The sequence below is a fragment of the Sciurus carolinensis genome, chromosome 3, assembly GCF_902686445.1.
Source record: "Sciurus carolinensis chromosome 3, mSciCar1.2, whole genome shotgun sequence".
In the NCBI taxonomy this organism is placed as follows: Eukaryota; Metazoa; Chordata; class Mammalia; order Rodentia; family Sciuridae; genus Sciurus; species Sciurus carolinensis.
Genome location: NC_062215.1, coordinates 422,521 through 444,147, shown reverse-complemented (window position 1 = coordinate 444,147; position 21,627 = coordinate 422,521). Strand labels below are relative to the sequence as shown.

The following is a 21,627-nucleotide window of genomic DNA, read 5'->3' as shown; positions in this document are numbered from 1 at the left end:
GGCCACCCTCCACCCCTCGACGAACTCAGTATTCCAGGTGCGCAGTACCCACGGAGCACTGTCCACTTCCTGTCCTCCGACCCCGTCCCGCCCCAGACCCCGCCCTTGTGCCCCTCCCGCAAGCTCAGACTCCTCCCCGACAGGGGCTCGGCGCTGGGGCTCCGCCCTCCCGTGCGTCCTGGCGTCTTGCGCATGCGCGTCATTACGCGCCACCGCCTCCACGCGCTCCCATTTGGCGACGGGCGCGCCCCGTAGTGGGGTCGGAGGTTGCGGGGCGGAGCCAGCATCTGCCCGCTGCATCCCTGTGCCCGGTGCTGGTCCTCGTCTGGTGCCGGCATGGCCCTGAGCGATTTGCCCGTGGCGGGCGCAGCCGAGGAGGAGGCGGAGGGCGAGGCGCCGGCCCGTGGCGCCGCCCTGGAAGCGTTCGGCGAGAGCGCGGAGATCCGCGCGCTGCTCGGCCGCCTGCGGGCGGTGCATGGCGAGCGCGAAGCCCGGGAGGTGGTGGAGGAGCGGTTCCGCGGTGCGGGCCCGGCAGTGCAGGGAGGGCAGGGCAGGGCAGGGCAGGGCAGGGCAGGCGGCGGGGGCAGCGCGACCCCGACCCCGACCCCGGCCTCGCCGCGGCGCGCACGGGGAGCGCGGGCGCCGCCCCGCCCTGAAGAGCCGCTGTGTGCGCCGGAGGGAGCACGAGCAGCGGCGGCGGGGAGGCGGGAGGAGCAGCGCGCAGCGAGGGCTGCGTCGGCGGGCAGCGCTGGAGCTAGGTTCCTGGTTAGCTTGGGTCCTCCACGGCCTTCCAAATGAGCCTTCGCCATCCAGTCAGGGTTTTGCACTTAAGTGAAACCATTTTTTTTTTTTTTTTTTGTAGACCCTTTTAGCTTAAGAGGTCTCTGCTGATCCTGTTCTCTTGTCTTCCTTGGTTTGGAATGACAGCAGAGAGGCAGGTGCTGGGTCCCGTGGAAAGAGTGTGGGTTTTGATGACACAGCCCTGGCTTCGAGCCCTGGCTCTGTCTCTTAGTCTGGTTATGTCTAGAGTAGCGGTTCTGCTGCTCTAAAGTTGCGTTAATGATAATTTCAGGTTCAGAACTGTTCTGAGAGCGTGGTGACTATCCAGGGACCGGTGAAGACCCCTTCCCATTCCTGGGAAATGGGTATTGTGGTCAGGGTGAAGATGTATGGCAGATAAGATCGCACTGTTAGAGAGGTTGTTGGACTGGGAAAAAGGGGTTTCAGCTGCTGGTGGGAGTGGACAGCAGGTGGTCTGGGGATAAGGAGCATGTCGGTCCTGGTTTGAAGAGTTGGCAGGGTTGGGAGAGCACAGTGCTTGATATGCTTGGCAGGGAAGGAGTGGAAGGAATGAGTCTCAGAAAGGAAAGTGGGGCCCTGGAGTATGAGTAAAGGAAGGAGTCAGGGAGAGACCTAGTTAGGTAGGGAGCTTTCTGGGGTGGGAGAAGAGGACCAAAGAGGAGGGTGTGCTGAACAAGTGACCAGCAGGCCAGGCCACAGTGGCCTGCTGGAGCAGGGTGGGTTGCTTACCCCAGGGGCCAGAGTGGCACCTATCAGTGAGAAGTCAGGTGTACTGGGAGCCAAGGGCTGGAAAGGGGGTGCTGCCTCATGGCAGTTACAGAGGGAAAGTAGGAGGGTTCCCAGGGCTCACGTGCACGTTTGGTGTGGGGATAGTTAATATGCATGTTATTTTCCTTTTAGTAATAATGGACAAGTACCAGGAGCAGCCCCACCTGTTGGACCCACACCTTGGTAAGCACCGAAGCTGATGATTTAGTTGGTTTAGGTACTGGTGACCACCAAGGGCCCGTGCATGGCAATGGCTCCTGTGTGTGCTCTTTGCAGAAGATACCGGGTGAAGTGGCCACGGCCCAGGTCTTATTTGCTGGCAGGCCTGGTGTCTGGTTCTGATGCACCTGTGGTGGCCTCACTCTCGACTGCACACAGATGTGTCTGAGCTGCTTTCTCCTGATGGGAACACGTCTTTTCTTCTCGTGTGTGTTTTAGTCTGTTAAGTCTGGGCACAGGATGTCCTGCTGGTCATCTTCACATGGTCACCTTCCACCCTCACAGCAGCTAAGGACAGTGTCCTCCATCTCCATTTTTATAGATGGAGACCGAGACAAAACAACTACCCCCTTGGGGAGTGATTTTGTCTCCTTCTTTAAATATTTGACATTTCTTTTCTTTTTGGCAGGGGGTGTCAGAGATTGAACTCAGGGAGGGGCACTCAACCACTGAGCCACCTCCCCAGCCCTGTTTGTATTTCATTTAAGACAGGGTCTCACTGAGTTGCTTAGGGCCTTGCTTTTGCTGAGGCTGGCTTTGAACTCTTGACCCTCCTGCCTCAGCCTCCCGAGCTGCTGGGATTACAGGTGTGTGCCATTGTGCCTGGCCTATCTTTAGGTTTTTTTTTTTTATGCTTAATTTATTTATACATGGTGCTGAGAATTAAACGCAGTGTTTCACAAGTGCTAGGCAAGTGCTCTACCTCTGAGCTAGGACTCCAGCCCTGCTATCTTTATTTATTTTTTATTTAAAAAAATTTTTTTAGTTGCAGATGGACACAGTACCTTTATTTGATTTAGTTTCATGTGGTGCTGGGGATTGAACCCAGTGCCTCACGTGCTAGGCAAACGCTCTATCACTGAGCCACAACCCCAGCCCCTATCTTGAGTTTTTGATGGGTGTTTTCTGGGAGAGCACAGAGAAACTTTTGTTTGGTCTGCCGTGGGTTGTCTGCTCTCCTGGCCCTCTGTGCTTGTGGGGTTATGATGTCTTTCCAGGTCTCTCTGAACACAGGAGTTGCCAGCTCTGCTGATCCTGCAGTTCTCTTTCCTTTGGGACAGCTTTGCTGTGAAGTGCTGGTCCTCTCCATATTCAGGACAGACATGGGAGGGTTCTTCTGCTTCTGTGAGTGCAGTTTCCAGCTGTGTGCAGCAGTGTGCGGGTGGAGGGGCAGGTGTCCCCTAGGAGGTGAGGTGGTGGCAGTGCAGCAGTGTGGGTGGGGTGTCCCCTAGGAAGCGAGGGGTGGCCGTGCTCCGTCTTCCTGAGATGTTCCCTAAAAGGATGCAGGCATTCTTTCTCTGGAGGTCCTCTCTTCCTCCAGTGAAGCCCTATTTGCTGTGCACGTGTGTTTGGTGTTGTCCTCAGGTGGGTGTGGTGTTCCCTCCCAGCTTTGGGCTGCACCTGCTGGTGTGAGCCAGGAGTCCTGGCTGTCTGCCAGTGTCCCTTGGAGCTGGCCTCCCTGTCTCCCTGTCCCCAGCCTCCCTCTTCCCAGACCCGTGGCTCATGTCCTTTGCAGGTGTCCGGACACATCCTCTGCTGAGGCTCTCTGCCCCTCCTTGCTTTGTTCTGGCAGTTTCCCAGAAGAGGGAGTGTGGGCCTTCGAGCCTGTGGATTTCATTTGTACTTCTGACAGTGAAGGAAAGTACTCTTTACCTTCTTGCCAGGATGATTTGGAGTTTTGAAATCTTCACTTACACAGAGTTGCCTGTGAAAGAGGAAAAGGGGCATAGCATTTTATCTCCCGCGAGGGAAACTGTTGCATGTATGTTAAATTTGCGTAGTCCTTGGAGATGGTCCACATCTGTTTGCTGTTGATATTTTTGCCTTATTCTGTTTTTTAATGACTCAACTGATAAAATCACTGCAGTAACCTCACAGTCCCTGAGGAAAGCCAGCCATGCTTTGCAGATTGGGAGACAGAAGCACAGCTCTGAGGGATTGGGCAGCTTCCCCACGTTACACAGAGAGACCAGCTAGTGACTGTGCGGCCATGCTTAAATCCCAAGTCTGCAGCAGCCTCCTGCTGCATCATCCTAACGCTGGGGTCCTCCGTGTGGCTGCGGGGAGGCTCCACTGAGGGGCTGGCTGTGCTGAGTGCGGCAGGGCACTGGGCGCCCAGAACTCATCTCCCAGTGGCCACTGCTTGGGTCAAGGGAGGGCACAGTGCTGGTGCCGTTGCTGTGGGCCGTGCCACCATCGCCCAGACCTGTCTGATGGATCAGGGAGTGCAGGTGCACCAGGAGTGCCCGAGTGCTCGTGCCCACTGTTTTCTGGGAGGACACTGATGCTGCTCCTCCTGTGTCACCTTTCATTCCTCTCCTGTTGCCCGTTTTTTTTTTTTTTTTTTTTTTTTTGGTATTGGGGATTGAACCCAGGAAGCTCCACCATTGAGCTACACACCCAGCCCTTTTTTTTTGTATTCTGAGACGGTCCTTGTTGAGTCTCCCAGGCTGGCCTGGAGCTTGGACCCTGCTCCTGAGCAGCTGGGATGACAGGTAGACCACTGTGCCTGGCTGCTTTTGCTTTGTAACATGTTTGGTGCATGGAACCAAAGTGCCAAAAACATTTGGGTTGTCAAAACTACCCCTCTTTTGTGTCTGGCCTTGGCTGGGACCCCCATTGCTGAGTGATCCAGCAGACCCTCCCCTGCTTGGTCTCCCACTGAAGTCTGCAGCACCTGAGCCTGGCCTCCAGAGGGCTGTTTCTGTGGGCGGCTCTGTGCTCTCCTGCACTCGGCCCCAGGAGCTGCTTCACGCTTCTTCCAGCATCAGCCTTCCTGTCTTCCAGACCTTTCGTTTATGCAGAAGAGCTTCAGAATGACTTTGCTACCCCTGCCTGGTCCCCTTGGAATTTTCATGTGTGCAGATTCATGCAGTGCAGGTTTCGTTATGGGGCTTGGTTTTCCTGAAAACAGTGTTATCTTCCTGATTATGGTAGCCCTTTGTTTCGCTCAGTAAAATTTGGTAAATTTCTTTAGAACTTTTAGAACTTTTTTTAGGTTTATTTCTAGTTTTTCTTTTTAAAAAATCTTTCCTTGCTCTTGTGAAACAGTTTTTTTGGGGTACTGGGGATTGAATACAGAGTACTTTACCACTGAGCCACATACCCAATTCTTTTTATTTTTGATTTTGAGAGAGGATCTCGCTATGGTGATGAGGGTGGCCTTAAACTTGTGATCATTCTCCCCACCACCCCTGCTTCCAGAGTTGCTGGGGTATTTATAGCTGGTTATACCTGGCATCCAACAAAGATATATTGTGTATACTCATATTTAAATGGCAATATTGTAACAGCATATATGTATCTACACATATTCCTGAAAAACACCACCATCTTCGGAACAGAGTTCACCTTTGAGTGTACTTGCTGGGTGGTCATGCCCCCACCCCCTCCTGCCTCCTGACCTCTGTCCCTGCAACCACTGCTGCATTTCTGTCTGGATATGCATGTCCTCAGCATCTCAGAGTGGAGCCATGTAGCATGTGGTCCGTTGTGGCTGGTGGAGTTCCCAAGCATGGTGTTAGTTTTACTCTAAGGAAATATTTATTTTGGAGATGTTTTGGTTGTTTCTTTTAGATTTTCTAAGCAGGTAAATAACTAGTTTGTGAACAATTCCAGCTTGATCTTTTATCCCTGGCTATACATTTTCATTCTTTAAAAAACATTTTTAGATTAACTCTATCCAGCTGTAATTTAGTCTACAATGAAGTGCATCCCTTTTGAGAGCATATTTTGAGCTCTGGCCCACGCACGCCCCACTGTTGTTGAGGTGTAGCGCGTTTATGTTGTCGCACAGCATGCCTGGGTTCTTGGGGCCAGCCCCACCTGTGGGCTTGCTCACTGAGGACCACTGGCTTGTTATGCTTCCTGGTGGCTTTTGTAAAGAAACGTTTCCTCAGGTGTCCAGTCTGCTGCAGTAGTCTGCTCCTTTCCTCTTGGCTGAGAAGCTGCAGTTGGTTCATTCTGCAGCCTGTGGTGGACTCTGGTTGGCCAGGTTTGGCGTCTCCACGAGTGCTGCCTTGGACCTTCATGGGCCATCCCTGGGTGCACGCGTGTTCTTGTTTTCTTGGCTGACCATGTTCAACTCCCATGCCTTCCTGTAGACACGGCCTTTCTGATCAGAGTGGCCTCTTGGTCTTGCCTTTCTGATCAGAGTGGCCTGTGCTGGTCGTCCATCTGGGTTCTGTACTGGGGATTGAACTCGGGGCCTCATACGTGCTGTGGCAAGAGCTCTACCAGTGAGTCACCCCAGCCTTGGCTATTGATTTTTATTTATTAAGACTTAGGTGTGGGCCAGGCACGGTGGTGCATTCCTGTCCTCCCAGTTACCTGGAAGGCAGAGGCAGGAGGGTTGCAAGTTCAAAGCCGCCTCAGCAACTTAGACCCTGTCTCAAAATAAAAAGGGCTGGGGTTGTGACTCACAGCACGCCAGTTTTAATTCTGGAACTGTAAGGGACGAGTGCAGGAATATACGTTGTCCCAAGGCAACCGCCCTCTTGGAGATGGCCACGTTGGACACACGTTCCTGGTTGTTCTGCTGATGTTTGGTCATGTGGGTTATTAACATTGAACTGTTCTTATGTTTTCCCTTCTGTTTTGATGTCATATTGCTGTTTAATTTTATAGCAGATGTCTTCCGATGTCTCTTTCCTTAGAGTGGATGATGAACTTGCTGTTGGACGTGGTGCGAGATAAGACATCCCCAGCTGCCCTTGTACATCTGGCTTTTAAATTTCTCTACATCATCACCAAGGTAACATTTGCATAGACTGAAAGTTGACAGAAGCTTTCTTAACATGGCTGGTCAAAAGTTAATCTCCAGGCATGCCTGCTGAGGAGCCTTGATCTCAGAGCTGCAGGTCTCTTCTTTACCACATGGCTCAGCTCTCGGTGATCTGGGGCCTCCTTTGTCCAAAGCAAAAACTTCCTTATGAGGAAAAAAATTAGAAAAACTTGGTGGAAATGGAAAAGCTTCTTGTACTTCAATGTGGGGATGAATGTGCTGGGGAGTCTGGCCTGCAGGCCTGTGTTCTGCTTCCCTCTGGGCTCCTGGTGGTGCCCACGGTGCCACTCAGGGAGAGCGCGGTTGCCTCTGCGGGAGTGGTCAGAGCTGGCTCTGCATGGGGCTTGTGGTTCTGGGGTCTGCAGAGGTCCCTGACTGGTGAGAGAAATCGTAGGCATCACAGGGATGAGCTGATGAATGTGGGGATCTCTGATGCTTGTGGGGAGGTCCCTCAGGAATGTTGGGGGACAATCATGTGAACAAGGTGGAAGTGGCTTTTTAGTTTGTATCATGTGCATTTCTGATGAGCCACACAGATTTGTTGGCTGTCAAACAAATGTGTTTCTGGGTCAGAACGCCTTTAACGAGTGAGGTGAACTAGGAGGCCGAGCGTTCCTGTGCTGTTCCTTTGGTCTTGCTGAGTCGTGTCACTATGATGTGACATAATTCCTTCCATCACTGGGGACACAGTGATGGGGGGAAAAAGACCATTTTGCCGCTCTGTTTGGGTGTAATTCAGTGTCTTTATTTGGCAGGTTCGAGGCTACAAGGTATTTCTTCGTTTGTTTCCTCACGAAGTAGCCGACGTGCTTCCGGTGCTGGACATGTGCGCGGTGCAGAGCCCCACAGACCACGAGGTGTGCCCGCTTCTCCCCTGGCTGCCCTCCTGGAGGCAGCCTGCCCGCTTCCCAGCGCCCCACCCCTTCTTTTAAGGTTCCCTTTGGTTTCTACACGTGGTGTTCAATCATTCTTCTCTGAAGTGTGTCCTCTACAAAGAAAAGACGCACCTTTTAGCTCGAAGTGCGACTGCTGGGTGCCCAGGCCCCGGGGCTGCCTGCTGGGGAGGCCGGAGGACGCCAGGACTGGCGCAGAGTCCTTCCTGGGGCTGTCGTCCCGCAGGGCCCTCCAAGTGCTGTCCACAGGGAGGAGGCGCGGGGCAAAGCCAGGCTCTCCTCCTGGGCGGCCACAGGGCGAGTCCCAGGGAGGCGTGTGGGCGTTCGCTGGGCCTGGCTGTGTGGGCACCAGCCTGGCCAGGGCAGACAGGTGCTGGCACATGCTCTGCACGTGCACCACGGCACCCTAGAGCGCGGGGCCTGGGGGCCCTGCTGGAGTCTTGCCGGTGGCCCTCCTGAGGCCACAGGACTGAAAGTCCACTCACTGTGCCTTCAGGAAGGTGGCTGTGCCTGCAGGGCTAGAGACTGGGTTGCACTTCCTGTCCCTGCTGTGGTGGACGCCCCTGGATGGCCTGCGCAGCTGGTGTGGACTCTCGTCCTGTTACTGAAATATGACCTTCCTTTGTTTTGTGCTTTGCTGAGTGTGGATGGGACCAGGACCTCAAGGGCACCGGGCGAGGGCTCCACCAGGGAGCCACACCCCAGCCTCCAGGCGTCCTTTGTACTGCCAGCTGAGGGTTTTTTCTTCACTGCCCCTCTCTCCCTTTCTCAAAAGGCCCATTAGCACTGGGTGAGGTGGCACATGCCTGTAATCCTAGCAGCTTGGGCACCTTGGGAGGCTGAGGCAGGAGGATTGCTAGTTCAAAGCCAGCCTCAGAAGCTTAGCAAGGTGCTAAGCAACTCAGTAAGACCCTGCCTCTAAATAAAATACACAGAAGGGCTGGGGAGGTGGCTCAGTGGTTAAGTGCCCCTGGGTTCAGTGCCTGGTACCAAAAAAAAAGGCCCATTTGCATTTTGGATAGGATTCTTTATTCACCCTGTCCTCTGTGCGTGCGGTGGGGACATGGAGGGATGTGGAGCTGCGGATGTCTGCGCCCAGGGCTCTGGTCAGTGGTGCAGAGGGCCCGAGAGGCTTAGGTGGAGGGAGGTCCTGCTGTCCGACAGGCTTCTCTGTGGCTTGCCTCCTAGACGTGGGAAACCCGCTACATGCTGCTCCTGTGGCTCTCCATGACCTGCCTGATCCCTTTCGATTTTTCACGCTTTGACGGGAACCTCCTTGCCCACCCCAAGGAGGCGCGTGTGTCCACGATGGACCGCATCCTGCACATCGCGCAGGTGAGTGCGCAAGCCCTGGCTGCCGCTGGCCCTCCCCCGCTTGTGCTGCCTCAAGCCAGCTTGTGGTACTTGTGTTCTCTTGAGCTGTTTTTCAGCGAGGTGAGATCCGCTCAGCCTGTTCTGAAGTATGGTAACTGGGTAGTTCCGGGTGACATGGTAGCAGGTCTCTCTTCACAGGCCATGAAGACTTGGTAGGTCCAGCAGTGAGACGCAGCCCGTTAGGGCCAGCTCACGTTGAGTTCTCAGCATTGTACAAATAGTAACGGTCCGTTGTTTTCTAGGGAAACCTAGAAAATGGAGAGAAGCAAGAACGTTAAGTTGACATCTGTCAAATTCTTGCAGGCGTACCTGGCTGTCAGCGACAAGGCCCGAGACGCAGCTGCTGTCCTCCTGTCCAGGTAAGTCCCAGGCCGCTGGCTGCTCATTGATGGGTGGTGGGTTGTGTGTGCCCGTCAGTTCATGCAGAAGGACCTCCACACCTGCAGTGGTCACCAGAGACTGACCCGGCCCAGGAGTCTTGACAGGAGGGCAGCCAGAGTGTGCAGGAGTCCCCGGTGTGGCCTCTCCTCGGGTGGTGGCAGCATCGCACCCTTGGGCCCCTTAGGAGCCGCTCAGGCCAGGGCCGCGCTCCTGAGCGCACAGGGGTGTGGCTTGGAGCAGAAGTCCCAGGCATCCTGAAGGGCGGGCTCTGTGGGCAGCTGGGTTGGACACTGGGACACTGTGTGAGGCCCAGGGATGCTGGCCTGTGTCGCGGGGATGTGGCTGCCTCCTCTGATGTTATCCGAACGTGTGGGCAGTTACCCCAGCTGGACAGTTGGGGCTTTTCCTCCTGGTGGTGGTTTTGGTGGGGCTTGACTGGCACCTGTGCAGCCTGGCCTGCCTTGCGGTCCCCTGGGTGGTGGCAGGCGCTGGCGTGCCTGGGCAGGTGGGAGCTGAGACGTCTGTGAAGACTCGCTGTGCCCAGGAGTGGGCTGAGCGGAGGAGGGCTGCTGGCATTGTCGCACTTGGAGGAGGGGCCTCCGCAGGGTGCTCCTGAAGAGGGGCAGGGTCTTTGGTCACCAGAGAGAGGGTGTCACAGCAGGAGATCTGCATGTGCATCTGGCTGCGGGTTGTGGCCCGGCGGCCCTGCCAGCTGGAGCCCGAGTCCACCCACGCTGGCCGCCGTGCCGTGCCGCTGCCCACGTCCCCAGCCAGCACATGCCCTGAGCATTCCGCATGCAGCCACCACTCAGAGCCACCTCTTGGGATGGATCCCGACGAGTGGAGTGAGAGTTGAGGGGTCTGAGGTGGACGCACTGCGAAGGTCAGGGTCGAGGTCAGGATGAGCCAGGGGCCCCTGGTTTGCCATGGGGGGGCCCCACCGATGTTTGCTGGCTTCCTCGGTGAAGGGCAGTGCCTGTCGTGTTGTTCTTGGGGCTCCCAGCAGCCAGAGGTGGATGGGAGCCAGGCTGGGCCAGGGAAGGCAAAACCTGGACCCCGCTCACTCCTGGGGTCCTGGGCACCTGGAGTGGGGCTGCAGCGCCACCTGGTGCCCAGCAGCCAGTGCCTCCTGCTGGAGCCAGTGCCCCAGGACTGGCCCTCTGCGTCGGGGGCTCCTTCTGACCCACCCGTGGGTGGGAAAGGTGGCCTTGTGGAGGTGCAGGGCGCTCTCCAGCTGCGCACGTTTCCTGCTGGCTGAGCTCCTGGCGGGGCTGTGGCGCAGGCTCCTGATGCTGGCATCCCTTTGCCGAGGGGACTTCATGGAAACCCTGTAGCAGGGGAAGACACCTGTTTTCTTGATGATCTCAATTTGAAAAGCTACGTATTCAAGTGCAGAGGCAAAGTTATGCTGGGCACAGTGGCCTGTTCCTATGGTCACAGCACATGGAGGCAGGAGGCTCACTTGAGGCCAGGAGTTCAAGGCCAACCTGGGCAACATGGCCAGATTGCCCCCCACACACACACAGAGCAAGGTGTGCTCCTGTAGGAAGGGGCCCGTGATGTTCTGCTGGAGACACACACACACACACACACACACACACACACACAGAGCAAGGTGTGCTCCTGTAGGAAGGGGGCCGTGCTGTTATGCTGGAGACACACACACACACACACACACACACAGAGCAAGGTGTGCTCCTGTAGGAAGGGGCCCGTGCTGTTCTGCTGGAGACACACACACACACACACACACACACAGCAAGGTGTGCTCCTGTAGGAAGGGGGCCGTGCTGTTCTGCTGGACACACACACACACACACACACACACACACACAGAGCAAGGTGTGCTCCTGTAGGAAGGGGGCCGTGCTGTTTTGCTGGAGACACACACACACACACACACACACACACACACACACAGCAAGGTGTGCTCCTGTAGGAAGGGGCCGTGCTGTTTTGCTGGAGACACACACACACACACACACACACACACACACACACACAGCAAGGTGTGCTCCTGTAGGAAGGGGCTGTGCTGTTACGCTGGAAGACAAACACACACACACACACACACACACACACACACACACACAGAGCAAGGTGTGCTCCTGTAGGAAGGGGCCGTGCTGTTATGCTGGAGACACACACACACACACACACACACACACAGAGCAAGGTGTGCTCCTGTAGGAAGGGGCTGTGCTGTTTTGCTGGAGACACACACACACACACACACACACACACACAGCAAGGTGTGCTCCTGTAGGAAGGGGCTGTGCTGTTATGCTGGAAGACAAACACACACACACACACACAGCAAGGTGTGCTCCTGTAGGAAGGGGCCGTGCTGTTCTGCTGGAGACACACACACACACACACACACACACACACACACAGAGCAAGGTGTGCTCCTGTAGGAAGGGGCTGTGCTGTTTTGCTGGAGACACACACACACACACACACACACACACACAGCAAGGTGTGCTCCTGTAGGAAGGGGCCGTGCTGTTTTGCTGGAGACACACACACACACACACACACACACACACACAGCAAGGTGTGTTCCTGTAGGAAGGGGCTGTGCTGTTTTGCTGGAGACACACACACACACACACACACACACACACAGCAAGGTGTGCTCCTGTAGGAAGGGGGCCGTGCTGTTTTGCTGGAGACACACACACACACACACACACACACACACACACACACAGCAAGGTGTGCTCCTGTAGGAAGGGGCTGTGCTGTTACGCTGGAAGACAAACACACACACACACACACACACACACACACACACACACAAGGTGTGCTCCTGTAGGAAGGGGCCGTGCTGTTATGCTGGAGACTCGTGTGTGCTGCGCTGGCGGCCGCGTGGGTCCTCCGTGGTCTGCCTTTGTTCTGAGCCCAGCGGGCGCCTGCACAGGCGCGTCCCACCCTCTCCTGGCTCCCTGTCCGTGCTGATGGGCCTCTGCACCGTGTGCCGGTGGCCTGCTGGCCGCGTCAGCTCCCCCTGGGGCAGCGTCACGGCCACCTGGGCAGACCCGTCTTGGCGTTGGTGCCTGGCGGTGTGTTTGGGTGTGGCTGCTGGCCTGGACCTGGCTCCAGGGCCCGGCTGCCCGTCGCCCTCCCCTCTCCTCTTGTTTCACTCTGACGTCTGTGGCCGTCACCTGCGAGAGCGTTGTCCCCTGTCTGGAGCTGGGGCTTCAGTGGGTGGGAGGGACTAGGTGAATACCCCACTCTTCTGTTAGTGCATGTTGCTCTGGAACACACGTGCACACGTGTGCTGCCGTGTTGGGCGCTTGCCACCCTCATGCCCTCATGCCATGCTGTGCGAGGCAGTCCGTGCACCCGCAGCTTTGGGCGGCTGTGCTGTTGGGTCCTGAGCGACCACGTCCTGAGGCGGCATTCCTGAGACTGGAGCCCATGGGGGCCCCTGGGCACTGGCCGGGGTCCTGTTGGCCCCGTGGAGCTGCCTTGGTGGCTTGCATTCACAAGGCCCTGCAGGTGACAGTGGAGATAGCTGTTGAAGCAGCTGTGGCCTCTGGTGTCGTGTCTGCTGAGAGAGCAGGCAGCGGGGACTCAGACCCCCGGAGTGGTCCTGCTGCTGAGTCTTCACGTGTGTCGTGGGAGGGAGACTTTCCCCGTTTGTGATTTGGACTTCCTGATGTGAACACGTGCTTCATGCGTCTCACAGAGAGAAACAGAAACCACGAACCTGCTTCCATCTGTCCCAGCAGCCCCAGGGTTTCCTGGTAGATGGTGTGATCTGACTTGAGAAGGGGTTCAAGTTAGACCCAGGTGTGGAGGGCGGGTGCAGGCCACGCTGCTCGGGTGGGTCTTCCAGAGGGCGCAGGAGGGAGGCTTAGGCCGGGCTCTGTGTGGTCCGACCTGTCACCTGAGTGGGCTCTGCACCCCACCCTGACTCACTCCGTGCCTTGGTTGTGGTGCCTGCTCGGAGCACCTGTGTCTTCATCTTTTGGGGCTGGGGTCAGGCTGCAGCCTGCACTTCCTGGTGACTCCAGAACCAGTGCCCAGGCAAACAATGCATGATCCTCAGGCCCTTGCTCTGCTCGAGGTTTTTAGTCGTCCCTGGCCCCTTTCTGGGTCCACCACACAGAATTCCCTGGGGAGGCCATGAAATCTGGCCGGCTTTTTTGTTTTTTTTGGGGGGTACTAGATGGAACTCAGGGGCACCTAACCACTGAGCCACCTCCTCAGCCCTTTTTTGTATTTTATTTAGAGACAGGGTCTCACTGAGTTGCTTAGGACCTTGCTAAAGCTGAGGCTGACTTTGAACTCGTGATCCTCCTGCCTCAGCCTCCCCAGACACTGGAATTACAGGTGTGGGCCACAGCATCTGGTAGAGCCTGTCTTTCTAACTGCTACTCCGAAGTTGACCACCAGGCTTGCTGACTAGTGGGGTCTCCAGGCATGCACCCTGAAATGGACACAGGGAAAGCAGTAGAAACTGGGTGGTCTTCCTGATGTGCGAGAGGTCATGCTTTCACAAGCTTAGCCGCCAGTACCAGCGGTGGATGCTGCTGTCCTCCTCACGTGGGCGTGGGAGGGGTCTGCACACAGCAGCCTCACCTCGGCACCCTCCGGGGCGCGCCCTGGTCACCGGCAACCTGGCAGGAACATCAGGACCAGGAGGTCCTGCAAGAATTGGGCCCAGATGTTTGGGAAGAGGATGCCAAGCACCTCAGGCACGTCCTGCGGAGAGGGCGGCCCAGGGAAGCTGGGGTCCTTACCATTGGTGGGAAGTCCAAGGTGTCCGCTGGGTTTCCCTTGGCAATGTGTTCTCTGAGGGGCACCACCCAGCAGTGTTCCAATGCTGTGCCAGGGGTGGGTAAGCTGGGTCTGAGCGTGCTGGTTGTTGGGGGTGCCCTGAGAGGGTCTGTCACTAGCAAAGCATGCAGCCAACTCTAATGAGGACCAGATGGACAGCTGGACAAAGGATGGAGGAGGCAGGACCAGAGCGTGGAGGCCATGTTTGCCATAGCCTGGTGGTTCCAGCTCGCTGCTCCCTGAGCTCTGGACTCTCTCAGCCCACCGATCAGGGCTCCACATGGGCCTCACATCCGGAAGGTGGCCCCACCCCTGGAGAGGAGCCCGCTTGGACCACCCGTCGACTCCTCCACAGTTACCCCTACCTGGGCGTCCTCTACACCAGGGTCTGGCTCACCTCCCTCTGCTTCCCACCTGCCCCTGCCCTGACCATTCTTGCTGCTGGGACAGCAGAGCTACGAAGGGGCTCAGTGTTCCCCTCTCAGGTGCCCTTGAGGTGACGCTGCACCCACTCTCTGGGGAGGGAGCTGTCCTCCTCTTGCCCTGTTGGTCCTTCCTGACGTCCCGTTTGTTTGAGGTTTGCTGTCTCTCTGTGTCAGCCCTGGAAGGGCAGGATCCTTGCCTGTTCTCCGTGTGGCAGGGCCAGTCTTGAGCTACGGAGTCAGAGAGCTGGGCACTGGCCTGAGTTTTGGAGGAGTAAGGGGTCCGGGCTCCTGGGACCGGAGGGTGGTGCTCTGCAGGCTGTCAGCCTGGGGCTGGGGTCAGGGTGGTCTATGGCAGGCACTGTGGAGAGGTCAGGCTGTTGATGTGGTGCTCTGAGGTCCAGGGCTGGGTTGGAAAGAGGGTGGGATGGGACTCTGCAGGCCCTGGTGAGCATCCCGTGGGGCAGCCGTGGCAGCTGTACAGTAGCAGGGGGACGTGGGGCAGAGTGCCCAGTGGCCTTTTGAGGCTTCGAGCTGACTTGGGGCCCAGGAGGGAGGAGGAGGGGCTGTGAAGACCCCGTGGGGCCACGTCTGGGCACTGACTTGGTTCCCTGGATAGAGGAGGAGCTGACGAAGGGGCCAGGACGGGAGGACGCCCCAGGAGCTCGTGCGTGAGCGTGGGCTGGTGGGAAGCGGTGAGCCCTCGGCGTTAGAGCCTCCTTGAGCCGCACCTGTGTCCCTGTTCCCTTGGCAGGTTTATCACGCGTCCTGACGTCAAGCAGAGGAAGATGGCTGACTTCTTGGACTGGAGCCTCTGCACCTTGGCCCGCTCTTCCTTCCAGACCATGGAGGGGGTCATTGCCATGGACGGGACTCTGCAGGCCCTGGTGAGCATCCCATGTGCTTCCTGGACTGCAGCTGGAACTGGTGACTGGGATCCTGTCCCCTCCTGTCCCCAGCTGGCCCGCCTTGCACCGCAGAGTGCTGTGGTGCCCCGTCGCCACCAGGGGGCGGTGGTGCCCTGGAGCGCAGCTGGGCCCTTCAGGGCAGGTTTCCCTTGCTCAGTTTTGTCATGAGAGCAGTTACTGCAGCCAGCACCCCCAAAACAAGAGAGGTGACTTGAAATCAGACCTTGTGCAGGTCTGCGTTCTAACAGACCCTGGTGCCCTGTGCTGTCTTTGGTGCTGAGGGGAAAGTGCACATTAAGTTCTCTGCAGAGGGCGAGGCCGGGGTGGGTGGTGGTTTGGAGGGGCAGCAGCCCTCCTTGACCCTGGGCTCCGCTCCTCCTGCGCTTTCTGTCGTTGCCATGGGGAGACTGGATGGGAGCAGGTCTTCCTCCTGGGCTGAGGGGACGGTGGCCGTGAGGAGAGCGGCCTTGGAGCTGCTCCTGGGGTCCTCTGCTTGCTGCCTGTGCGTCCTGCGGGGGTGGGTGATGGGGGCCCTGGCGTGGGGAGCGGGCCCTGCCCCACCCTCTGCCGCGGCCCTCCGGGTCCTGGGCTTGGGGAGCACCTGTTTTCTCTCTGGCGTGGCTGTCTCCTTCAGGGGTTCTCGTCACAACATGTGGGAAAGAAGGCCGGCAGGATAGAGCGTTCCCGGGTCCTGGGCTCGTCCATCTCCGCAGGAGTGTGCTCTTACAGCAGTTTAGAATCGGGATGTAGCTGGGCACAGGACACGCCTGTAATCCCAGGGACTCAGGAGGCTGAGGCAGGAGGACCACAAGTTATAGCCCAGCCTCAGCAACTTAGCGAGACCCTGTCTCAAAGTACAAAGGGCCGGGGGTGTAGTGGAGTGGTGGAGCGTCCTGTGTTGAGGCCCCCCACCGCAGCAGACGTAAAGGGAAGGGAAAGTCAAGTGCGGTCTGCCTGCCGCGAGTCGCGTCAGCCCCGCCCTGCGCCTGGCCCGGCAGCTCTTGTCGGCCATGCGTCTCGGTGAGCAGCAGCCTGGAGCCCTCTGCCTCGGGTCCGCGGCAGGGCCTCGCTCCTGTGGCTGTGGTGACAGTCTGCTGTGACCTCCACGGTTGAGCGTGTGCTGCCTCTTGTGTTTCCAGCTCCCTTGGACGGTCAACACTAGTCCTTTCTGTGATGCTGGGTGGGAGCCCGGTTTTCTGCACATTCTGGGCAGATACTCTGCCCCTGGATTGTGCCCCGACCCTGAGAACAGATTAAGACTTAGCAGTATTTTGTGTCTCATATCTTTTTAAGTTGTGCCCACACACCATCAGGTCGATGAAACGGGGGTGCCTTGCTTTGGGGTTTGCAGTGTAGTGGACAGCCTGCGTCCTGGGAGGGGCTTGCTCCTGCTGTGTGTGGCCTGGTGGCCAAGGCGGGTTTCATTGCAGTTTTCAGTGTGACTGCTGCAGTGGAGGTCAGTGTAGGCTAAGGTTGCCCCTGGAGGGTGCTGGGGCGGGTGGGGGCACCACTGCGCTCCCACTGTGCCTTTGCTCCAAGGCTCCTGGGGAACGTCTTGTCACTTTATTTTTTTGGTCCTGGGGATTGAGCTCTGCTCTGCCACTAAGCTACATTCCTGGCCCTTCTTTCTATTTTTTATTTGGAGACAGGGTCTCCTAAACTGCCCATGCTGGCCTGGGATTTAGGACCCTCTGCCTTGGCTTCCTGAGTCGCTGGGATCGTGCCCAGCAGCATTCCTGAAGGGCTCTTGGGGTCTCCTGCGGCCAGCTCCTTGCCATGGCCAAGAGGAGGTCACCTTGACCACCTAGGGACCTTCAGACAGGTGAGGCTTACTTAGGTGGCCCCTTAGGTGGGAGAGCAGCTCCTGTGGGGGAGTCATGACCTGTCATTTTGGGGCCACCTCAGGGACTGGCATTGTGTGCTGGCCAGCAACCTGGGCTCCTCCCCTCGGGTGGGTGGTCCGTCTAGCTTGAGGCGGCCACATTGCCTCTAGTTCTCCACAGGCTCTGCCTGTGACTGCTTTTCCCTTTTTGATGGTCTTGCTGCTGTAGACGGTTTCCTTCCCACCGTACGTGGCTCATGCTGGCACTGAGGGTGGCAGGCTGCCTGGTCCCTCCCTGTGCTGGACTTGTCTTCACAGAATGAAGCCAGCATAGGGCCGCCTTTTATTTGGATGTCTCCGGGTTCCACATTTGTGGAGGGAGGCTTGCTTTTTCTCTGGCCTCCTGAGGTCTAAGGTTTCCCAAGGGCTTAGAAATGCTGAGCCTCTGAGCCCTTTGCTGCCCAGCTGGGCGTGTGTTGGTGGATGAGGAAGATGCGGCTCTCCCTCCCTCCCACTGGGGCTCAGCACTTCTGCTCTCTCTGGAGAGGTTTGCCCCGAGCGCTGGTGAGCAATTGTCTGACGCAGCCAGCTGAAATCCTGGGGTGCTGTGAAGCAACAGCCCTGGGCCTGGCTGCGGTGGCTCCGTGCCAGCCTGTCCTGCTGCCCCTGCAGAGCCTGGTCTCTGGCGTCACCGTTTTCCTTTCCTCCTCTGGGGGCCCTTGGGGTCTGGATGCAGCTCCTGGGCAGGAGGAAGTTGCGCTGAGCAGGAGGAGCAGTTTCGCTGGGGCTCCTCGGACCTGCAGGCAGAGGGCGGGGTGTCCTGTGCGTGATGAGACTTGCAGGTGATTGTGCTTTGGGGTTGCAGTTTCCTTTGATGCACTTGGCTTCCTTTTCATGCACCTGTTCATTAGTGTGGGTTAGGCGAAACAGGTGAACCTCGGAACAAGTCCTGTCGAAACTAGGGCTGGTTTTATTTCCCTTGAAGCAGAGTCCTCTCAAACCAGTGGCTTTTAACTTTTGTGGGAGGGAGATGAGTTCTCAGCCTCGTTTCCCTGGAACGCACCTTCCCTGCTTGGTGGAGCACCTTTGCTGTAGACCCAGTGTGAGCTTTAGGGCTATGCAAATTGAGGAAATCTGAGGAAGGAAAACACTTGAAAATAAAAATGGCTGTCATTTCAACGTGTCGTGTCTCTGCTTGCTTACTGGAGCTGTGCCCCGTGGGTTCTGCCACTCAGACTGGATGGTTCTGCTGGTCTTCGGTGGGTGTCCCCTTTGCACCACTGAAGTGGGGGGAGATGGGTGGGACTTGGTGGTAAAGGGCGAGGTGCGGCTCCTGGCCTGCGCGGTTAGGCTGGCATCTCCCCTTTGCGGGCAGTCCTTTGGCTTCTGTGTCGTCACAGAAGCACGAGTCTTGTTGGAGGGGAGACCCTCGCAGCGTTGTTACGGCCGGGAGAGCCAAGGAGCAGTGCTGCAGGCCCTGAGCCTGTTGCTAAGCGCTGCGGGGGGAACACCCCGAAACCAGTCAGGTGCCAGGGACTGGGGCCAGCAGCCCTGTCCTGGCCTGACCTGCCTGGCCCCCACTGGCCCGGGGAAGGCCGATAGGGTCCCTGCCTCAAGCTCAGAATGTGCTTTGGCCACCCCTGGCTTCTGCCTCTTCCGGGGACGGGAGGCACATGTGCTGCACTGGAAGGGCAGCGAGAGGCTCCCCTGGCCCGAGAGGACTGCCAGGCTGATCCGCGCCGTCCTGGTCTTTAAGACGGGGCCGGTGGGCGTGGGCTTTGGCTGCCACTTTGGTGGGCGTCCGTGGCTCCCTCGCAGTTGTCTGGCGCGGGCTCCGTGTGGCCTTGTGAGGCAGGGTTTTGGATGGGGAGATGGCCAGAGCCGTGGTGACCTGTGGCTCTGCGCTGTGGTCCTGTAGGTTCTGGGAGGCTGTTCCTGGTCTGTGCTTTCAGTGTCCTGGTGGCTTTCAGGAGACACTGGACAGCCAGCTCCGGCTGACCGCTTTCCTTTAGCTAGCATCCTGGGCTGAGTCCTGCAGAATGCAGGGTCCCACATGCAGAGGGAGATCTGTGGGCCATGCTGGTCCCGTGAAGACACACAGGTGGCCAGTGCCCACCCCGCCAGGCTCCTGCATTGGCCGGCCTAGACCTTTGCTCCCTGTTTGCCGTCCTTGCCTCTAGGGCTGGAATCGATTCCTGACAGCTTTTAAACAAGCTGTGCACTCAGGCCAAGACGCTCTCCAGTCCAGAGCCGGCTCTGCACACCAGTCGGAGGCCCTGACTCTGCCCCCACAAATGCTCCGCCTCTGTCTCCAGGCACCCCTCGCCTCCCACAGGACCCCTCCCCCCGCCTCCCACAGGACCCCTCCCCCACACCTCCCACAGGACCCCTCCCCCCACGCCTCCCACAGGACCCCTCCCCCTGCCTCCCACAGGACCCCTCCCCCTGCCTCCCACAGGACCCCTCCCCCTGCCTCCCACAGGACCCCTCCCCCTGCCTCCCACAGGACCCCTCCCCCTGCCTCCCACAGGACCCTTCCCCCCACGCCTCCCACAGGACCCCTCCCCCTGCCTCCCACAGGACCCCCCCCCCTGCCTCCCACAGGACCCCTCCCCCTGCCTCCCACAGGACCCTTCCCCCCACGCCTCCCACAGGACCCCTCCCCCTGCCTCCCACAGGACCCCTCCCCCTGCCTCCCACAGGACCCCTCCCCCTGCCTTCCACAGGACCCCTCCCCCTGCCTCCCACAGGACCCCTCCCCCTGCCTCCCACAGGACCCCTCCCCCTGCCTCCCACAGGACCCCTCCCTGTCCCAAGCGGGGCGCTGGCCTGGCCAGCGGGATCCTGGTGGGGGAGGCGGGCCCTGGTCGGGGTTCCAAAGGCTGAGGGACCTGGCGCCACTGGCGTGTGTTGGGGGTGGGGAGATGGTCACCCTTCCTCTGGCGCTCGTGGCCCTGGCCGTCACCTGGCATTGCTGGGGTCGCGTCCCCGAGGTCTCATCGCCATGAGGTGCTGCTCGACCTGAGCGGCCTCTGGGCTCTCAGGCTTGAACTTCTGAGGCCCGCGCCCACGTGGTGACCGGTCAGCCTGGCCCGCGGGGGCAGGAGCACTTGCATCCTTGGGGGCCGCGCCGTTCCCACCACCCGTGCCCCGGGGTCTGTGGCCTGCTGCTCGCTCCCTGCCGGGTCGCGCCCCTGCACTCTGTCGCCACGTGTCAGCTGCCGCCCTCGCTCTTCACCGGGTGGCCCCGCGTGCCCTCTGCTGGGCACCAGCCTGGGCTGGGGCTGCACCTGGCACCTGGAAGGTGGGTGCGGTGTGCCCATCGCTGCGCGAGGCCGGTTGGTCTCTGTGCCGGTTGGTTTGCAGCCCCTGGTGACTGCTGGCTGCAGGTTTGTCAGGACGTGCTGTCGTTCAGGGTCTGCGCTGGTGGCCGCCGATGGCCACGGCCGTTTTCGTTGCTGGTGCTCCTCTCTTCTGGGGAGGGCAGGGCGAGCCTCTGGCCGGGGCCTCTGGCGGCCTGCTTGAGTGAGGCGGGGGCTCCTTGTGTCTGAGCTGCTGCCGGTCCCCTGCCCTGCCAAGGCCCCTCACTCTTGTTTCCTCAGGCCGGCCATGGGCCCGAGCCGTGGTGCCTCTGTCCCACAGTGCTGCAGGAAGGGCCGAGGCTCTGCAGAGGGCCTTCGCTGGCTCCAAGGGAGGCCATGGCTGGTGGGGTTCAGCCGGAGTGACCACTGGGCGTCGAAAGTCCTTCCTGCTTGTGTTGCTTCCGGTGCGTGGACGTCTGGAAGTGCTTGTGTGTGGTCACTACGTGTGCCGAGCCTGTGGGATGGGGCTGCGTCCTTGGGTTGAGGTGACCAAGGAGGGCCCGTGCTCCGTCCCCCTGCAAGGGGAGCAGGTGTGGCGACTGCCCCTCGCCATCGCGGCAGGCGATCTTGGGTGCACAGTGGCTGGGATTGGGTCTGCCCAGAGCGACGGTGCTGCAAGCTTGGGGAGCCGGCTGATCCTCAGAGGCCTCGCTGCCCCGAGCCGGGGTGTGGGCCTTTCTCCCAGGACCTGGGTGGGGCTGCTTTTCTTGGCCTCAATCAGGAAGTGCCTCCAGGGAGCCTCAAACTAGCACCTCCTGCTTGGCAGTGGGCAGACTTGCTCCTGAGCAGCTCTGCTTCCTGCTGTTTACAGGGCTTGGCGAACATGCCCCGGAGAGGGCAGCTGTTGTCTGTGCAGAGAAGTCAGCTAGAGTGGGGACTCTTGGAGCCAGGGTGTGGGCTGGTGCCTGGCTCTGCCGCTTCGCTGCTCGGACCTGTCACCTGTGCTTCCCAGCAGGTGGCTCTGACTGGTGCCTGTACTCTGCTTCTGTGGAAGTGGGTACTGCCCACCTGGCAGCTCAGTGTGGGTCTCGAGGCGAGAGATGAGCGCGCCCCACCTGGCCGACTGCCCTGAGGGTCACCACCCTTCCACACGCTGTGAGAATCGT

The 21,627-nt window shown here is 58.7% G+C and overlaps 1 protein-coding gene across 2 annotated transcripts in view; it reads left to right on the top strand.

Annotated features, from left to right (window-relative positions):
- The first annotated feature begins 272 nt into the window (after nucleotides 1-272).
- Tbcd (tubulin folding cofactor D) overlaps nucleotides 273-21,627 on the top strand; it is a 129,240-nt gene continuing 107,885 nt past the window's right edge. For both annotated transcript variants that reach the window (XR_007107588.1, XM_047542920.1), the window contains exons 1-7: nucleotides 273-520; nucleotides 1,702-1,752; nucleotides 6,444-6,541; nucleotides 7,327-7,428; nucleotides 8,653-8,799; nucleotides 9,142-9,197; nucleotides 15,184-15,316. Coding sequence is in view for 1 of the 2 variants with exons in the window: in XM_047542920.1 (XP_047398876.1) it covers nucleotides 337-520; nucleotides 1,702-1,752; nucleotides 6,444-6,541; nucleotides 7,327-7,428; nucleotides 8,653-8,799; nucleotides 9,142-9,197; nucleotides 15,184-15,316 (771 nt within the window). In the remaining variant the exon portion in view is untranslated. The remainder of the gene's footprint in view (nucleotides 521-1,701; nucleotides 1,753-6,443; nucleotides 6,542-7,326; nucleotides 7,429-8,652; nucleotides 8,800-9,141; nucleotides 9,198-15,183; nucleotides 15,317-21,627) is intronic.